Genomic DNA, 6926 nt, shown 5'->3' with positions numbered 1-6926 from the left:
GCGACGATGACAGTGCACGCATTTTCAGTGGCTCTATCAAGGGGCTCCGATCCCACGATACTGACAAGAAGCTCGATCTGAAACATCGGAGAGTGAATCAGGTTGTGAGAGAGACGTGGGAGGGAGACTGGAGGCAGAATGCGGGCGCTGTTCGTGGTGCTGAAGCCGCTGTGTTTTCTCGCTCTGCTCGGATACTGCCCTTCCGCGGTGAGTGCTGCGCACCTTCCTGACTTTACATAGACAGAAACTTGACGTGTCTGAGTCCCGCTCCTACTACACCACTGAGTCATAGGAACGAGATATATGCAAACTGCGATAATATCCTTTTAATTGTAACCTCAGCGAGAAAGAGAAAAGAAAATGCAATAAAACTAAGCTGGGTTAAAATCTTGATATATGTGGGATACTTTACAAAATGTGATTTAAAAATCGAAAAGCTTGAGTTTCTGTAATTCACAGATAATATTTTTAGACCTTTTATTTATGTTATAGTAAATGAAATATTGCATTCAGCAAGCATTCTCACTTATTTCTGCAAAGCTTTGGCTGTTTATTTCATCTTGAGTGTTTGGTCACACTTTTAGGTGTCTTTTTTAGAACTGTATCTATTTACATTAAAATACATTTTGTGTACATTTTGTTCGTGTCGAAATGATCATGAAAATTGCATTTTTCCTATTTTTTTCTTTTCCTTTCTATTACAAGTACAATACTAGTATATACTTAGGTTTACACTGCAATACAAATTAAGATGGATGTTTCCTACAGTAAGTACAAAAGTAACCTACAATAATTACATGCAGTTACTATACAGTATAACAGCATGTACTGTATGTGTATGAAATGGACATTGCGATACATTTTAACTTAACTGTAACCTGATATCAAGGATTATTCTACTACTATTTTGTTAAATTGAGAGTTCAATAGTAATAGTAGTTCACTGTCTTCCTCCGTGTTCTGAGTGTATTCTCAGCACTACTATTAATCTGTACACAATCACTAATGGGTCTATTTTAGCACTGGGTCAAGATCTGATCTGCATTGTTGAGGCACAGCCATTTATTTTTCACATTACATCCAAATAACTGCATAAATTTGATGTCATGTCATATGTGTCCAGAAATAAAAGAAATCTGTAGTATCAGTCAGAGTTTTATGAGGATCTCTCATCCAGTCTTAATAAACCCAGCTGCAGGTCTTATTTAAGGAGCAGAATCCCTCTGCTCATATTTCATAATGGCAGTGAACTAGCAGGAAGTACCCATCCAACTTGGAGATGATACAATTTGCTGAAATTGCAGTTAGTTGTTAGTTGCAGCAGCATCAGGAAGTGTGCCAGAGTGTGTAAAGAACTCTGTTTTTCAGCTCGCCTGTAAAAGGCTAGTCCCCAGAGCCGGCCTTTCAGAGCACGCTGTGAGAGTGGGGAAAAAACTGAATGTGGGTGTTTACGAAGCGCCTTTATTTTTGCAGACAATCTATTGAAAATTTGGGAGATGAATGCAGAGAGAGGCTTTATCATGAAGGTGTTGCGACAGGGTGCTATTTGTCATCAAAACATGCTATTTATGCCCTGCCTTGTTTTAGTGATGTGTGCTTGAATTGTTTTCAGAATGTTGATGAATTAAAATGAATAATCAGTGGAATACACAGTAACTGCACAATATTTATCCTGTGCTTTTCTTTCGAAAAAAATTCGAAAATGTACTCTTCTTTCTGAAAATGTACTCACCGTCAGGCCAAAATGTAGACGAGTTTGTTAATTTATCAGAACAGATTTGAAGAAATGTAGCATTACGTCACTGGCTCCTGTGCAGTGAATGGGTACCGTCAGAATGAGGGTCCAAACAGCTGATAAAAACATCTCAATAATCGACAAGTAATCTACACAACTCCTGTCCATCAATGAATGACTTGTTAAGCAAAAAAGCTTAATCAGGCTTTCTTCTTTTATCATCTATAAAAGCATTTTTAGCTTCAAGCCATCATTTTTCACCAAATACAAGTCTATAATCCATAATAATGCTTCCTCTAGTGAAAAAAATACATCCCTTGCTGTCCTCTCACATCATTATCAGCCAGCATATTTGTTTAGTAGTGTTTTGAACAGTTTTGCTTGTAATCGGTGGTTGTTCCATGCATATTTCTCTGCTGATTCAGCCACAATGACTTTTTTTTTCTCTGGAGAAAGCAATATTATGGGTATTTTAACCAGAAGCAAAAGTTTGAAGTTAAATATCGACTCCCCAGATTTAAATACAAAACAAAATGATACGCATATTTAAAAATGATTTATATATTTAGTCAATCACCTCTCTGTAAAACGAATATAATAAGTAATTGTAATAATATGTAATAAAAAAATAAAAAAATTGTAGTAATATGTAATTTATAAAAGGGATAATAAAATGAAGCACTGAAGAAGTGGATAGCCGTGGAAGTTTATTGTAGTTCTCACTAAATATCCACATCTCAGTTTCACTCTGCTGCTTAAAGCATGCTTGAGGCATGGAAATCAGATTATGTCACATTAAAATTCATTGCATTGAGAATGTCTGTGTGTATGTCTGTACAGACCATCAGACCCAAGGAAGGCTGGCAGGTGTACAGTTCAGCGCAGGATGCTGATGGCCGCTGCATCTGTACGGTGGTGGCACCAGAACAGAACCTGTGCTCCAGAGACGCAAAGAGCAGACAGCTCCGCCAGTTACTGGAGAAGGTGTGTGTGCACATAATGCATGTCTAAGAGCTCTGAAGTCGCTTTATATTGACATGTGGTTTAGATAACAAAAGCGTTCATTTCGGCAATTTGTAAGCATTATGCTAGACTGCTCGCCATTGTCATCTATTAAGAATGCCACAGGCTTCTCTGCAGCTGATTGTGGAGGAGCATAAAGATGATGGTTATGCAAAAAGTCCTGAGGGGTTCTTTAGGCTCCCTCTTGTTTCTACTTCCTAAGCTTTTCTTCTGTGTTACTGTAAAAATGTCCAATAGTTATTGGCCCATAAGACATATCTGTGTCTTACTTTGTTTGGTGGATGCTAGTGAAGGAAGTAATAGGGTTGACCGATACATAGTCTGATTTTTATCCTGTTTTAAATGTGTCAGCTGTGGTATGTGTCTAAGTTTTTTCCGTCTTTACTTGGGTTGCGTTAAGTGGAATTATGGAAATGCAGAATTCCTCAGAGACATAGTGTCAGGGCTGATTTACACAAGTTGAAAATATTATTTAAATCTATCGCCTCTTCCTTTTTGCAGTTCAAAGAATGATTAATGGATCCTAACTTCATTTCGGCCCATCTTCCTCTCTTAAGATTCAGAACATGTCGCAATCAATCGAAGTGCTGAACCTGAGGACCCAGAGGGACTTCCAGTATGTCATGAAAATGGAGAGCCAGATGAAAGGACTCCGATCCAAGTTCAGACAAATCGAGTCGAACCGAAGAACATTATTGACTAAAAACTTTCAGGTGAGCTACCATTAAACTCATGCCTCAGAGGAAATCAATGCTCCTTTCTCATATGAACAGAACAGTTTGAAAAAGCCACATTCGTGCCATTACTCTCCAAGAATGAAGAATCAAATCCCACTTTAAAGCTTCTTGTCTTTATCCTTCACAAACGTTTCAAAAGGCCACACCCATTTCAGCATTCCTGGAAATCCTGTAAACATCTAAAGGTCATGTTTTATTTCCAAGCAGTGATATCATTTCAGTCTAGCAGGTCATTGTTCAGAACGTCTTGCTGTTTACTGGGCGAGCTGTACAATGCTCTTGCATCTGTTTCTGTTAATGTAAGCAAATCTCTCCTCATGCGATTTCTATTTAAATGTCTGTCTGGTTTTGCAGGAGCTGAAGGGGAAGATGAATGAACTGCAGCCGCTGATTCCAGTGCTGGAGCAGTACAAGACCGATGCCACACTCATTTCCCAGTTCAAGGAGGAAATCAGGAACCTGTCTCTTGTGCTGACTGCTATCCAGGAGGAGATAGGAGCGTCTGATTATGAGGAACTCCAGCAAAGGGTTCTCGGCTTGGAAGGAAGACTGAGGAACTGTATGAACAAACTCAGTGAGTTCAACTCAACATGAATTTTGTGGTATTTGCTTGTGTGGTATGGTATGTGTACTTTTAAAGTTCAAAATGTCTTGACATGCTTATATAGCAGCTGACATTACTTGTCATTCTGCACTGTGTCAGCCTGTGGTAAGTTGATGAAAATCACAGAGCCCATCACTGTAAAGACATCGGGAACGAGGTTTGGAGCTTGGATGACAGACCCTCAGGCTTCACCTAAGAACAACAAGGTAATTAGACTATTATAATGGACAGAAATGATGGAAAAACTAGTTCTTGGAAGCAATGCCACTGAAAAGTGGGCAAACATTGTGGCATATTTGTTATGCTTTTCAGCAGCATTGCTTCAAGAAACTAGTTTTTCCATTATTTGTGTGCATAATTAAAAAAAAAAGAAAAGAAAAAATAACTGTGATAAAGAGTTCAAAGACTTGAACAAAACCAACCAGCTCTGAGATCAATCACAACTTATAAACTTTGATTCGAAGCAAATAAAAATAAAGATAGATAGATAGATAGATAGATAGATAGATAGATAGATAGATAGATAGATAGATAGATAGATAGATAGATAGATAGACTTTTTTGTTTAAAATGTATAATTTTATTCAACAAGGGCACATTAAAATGATCAAATGTAACAACAAATGCTTTAAAATTCGAATTATGTTCTTTTGAACTTTCCATTCAGCAAAAAAATCCTGTAAAAAAATCAAATAAATAAATAACAGAGAACAGTTTACAGAGAAAATTGAGCCATGATAATACAAATGTTTCTTGAGCATCAAATCAGTATATGAGAATGGTTTCTGAAGGATAATTTTCAAGTCACACTGAATTATGGCTTCTGCTGAAGAATAACTCAGAGCTCATGGTGAGGTGTCTTAAAAGGTTTATCAGTAAAATCTCTGTCTATATGGAGAAATTGAATGAAATTTTTTACTTACTGAATACATTTTGTTGTGCTCCTTAGATGATGCATACATAAAATGCAAGTTCCACGTGTTATTCATCACAATTGTTATGTTCTAATGCAGGTCTGGTACATGGACAGCTATACAAACAACAAGATTGTCCGTGAGTATAAATCTGTTAGCGACTTTGTAGCTGGGGTCGAGTCAAGAACCTACAACCTTCCGTTCCACTGGGCGGGAACCAATCATGTCGTCTACAACGGCTCCCTGTACTACAACAAGTACCAGAGCAACATCATTGTCAGATACAGCTTTGAAAGTGGCCGGGTCATGACCCAACGAGCACTGGAGTCTGCCGGCTTCCACAATGTCTACCCCTACACTTGGGGCGGATTCTCAGACATCGACCTGATGGCCGATGAGCTTGGTTTATGGGCCATCTATGCCACCAATCAGAATGCAGGGAATATAGTCATCAGCCAGCTGGATCCTCTGACCATCCAGGTGCTGAACTCTTGGAAAACAGAATACTCCAAAAGGAACGCAGGTGAGTCCTTCATGATCTGTGGCACGCTGTACATCACCAACTCCCACCTGACTGGTGCTAAGGTATACTACTCTTATTCCACCAAAACCTCTACCTATGAGTACATGGACATCCCCATCCATAACCAGTACTTTCACATGTCCATGCTGGATTACAACGCCAGGGATCGTGCACTTTACGGCTGGAACAATGGCCACCAGGTACTGTTCAATGTAACGCTGTTCCACATAATTAAAACTGATGATGAATCCTGATGGATCTGCCCTGAGGTGAGAGGAAAACTTGATTCTGTAGTTACACTGATCTGTAATCGCTGTGGTATTGCTATGAAATAATGGGTTTTATATATTTAATCAAAAGATGTGCTTAGTGTGAGGTTGAGTGCTTCTGGAGATGTCAGTCAGCATTGCACTCCTCCGTTTGTAAAACAATTGTCATTAAACTCAAACTCGGACTCAGATAAGGACATTCGTGGACTTTTAAAGCTCTGTTTAAATGTTGTTTGTGCAACTTTCAGTGCGTAGCAATGATGTTCATCTATACTATGCGATTCAGCAGAATGTAACAAATACTTTTAACTAAAAACTTAGAAACATTAAATAAAAAAATCCTTATTATGGAGATTATATACTGATCTAGCAAACTGTGTCTCTTAGTTTAAGCTTGTCAAATGTTTTAGAGGAGTAAGGACATATTTTTCAGCATTCAAAGGGATTGTTCACCCAAAAATAAATGTGTCATTATTTACTCATCTTTGTGTTGTGCCAAAAAGTTATGGCTTTCTTTCATCTATGGAACAGTAATATATCTATATAAAGAAAATAAATGGGCTCCAATGTTTGGTTCCCAGTGTTCTTTAAAATATCATGTTCCACAGAGAAGATGAAAAGTCATGCAGATGAAAAAACATGAGGGTTAGTAAATGTTGACAGAATTCTCATTTTTGTTTAAACTGACCCTTTAAAGCTTTCAAGTCAATCCATGCTAAAAATTGTACAGTGTAATTACAATTAAAAATGCTACTTTGTGTTCATGGTTTGATGTTGTTTCAGTGTACTTCATATATAAATAGTCTGAGAAAAGAATTCATTTTAGAATAGTATCTCGGCTTTCCCACAACAGCAAATCTTTTTTTTCTTTGTCAGAAAATGCTATTCAATAATGTTACCTCTACCTCATATTTCCAGATGTAATTCAACAAAGGCTTTGTTCGTGCTTTCTTTTTTCTGCTCAAGGAAATTTACGGATGAGAGAACTTCTGAAATTTCCGAGGGCTTTGTGATTTTGCTTTTGATGTTGATGAGAAATTATCTTTCTAGTTTGCATCATCTCCAAAGAGTTTATTCTTCATTTAGTGACAATGATCAGAGAGAGAAAAAAAAAACACTTT

The 6926-nt window shown here is 37.7% G+C and overlaps 1 protein-coding gene across 1 annotated transcript; it reads left to right on the top strand.

The window, feature by feature from the left end:
* Positions 1–6549, top strand: LOC132154235 (noelin-3-like). The gene is made up of 6 exons (XM_059562811.1): positions 1–207; positions 2576–2719; positions 3316–3471; positions 3850–4069; positions 4199–4305; positions 5113–6549. Exons 1-6 carry the CDS (start codon positions 139–141, stop codon positions 5788–5790), a joined length of 1374 nt encoding a protein of 457 aa, XP_059418794.1. The 5' UTR covers positions 1–138; the 3' UTR covers positions 5791–6549.
* The last annotated feature ends 377 nt before the right edge of the window (positions 6550–6926 follow it).

This window comes from Carassius carassius, chromosome 12, assembly GCF_963082965.1.
Source record: "Carassius carassius chromosome 12, fCarCar2.1, whole genome shotgun sequence".
NCBI lineage: Eukaryota > Metazoa > Chordata > Actinopteri > Cypriniformes > Cyprinidae > Carassius > Carassius carassius.
Note: the sequence above shows the minus strand (reverse complement) of the source record. Positions and strands in the feature narration are given on the sequence as shown.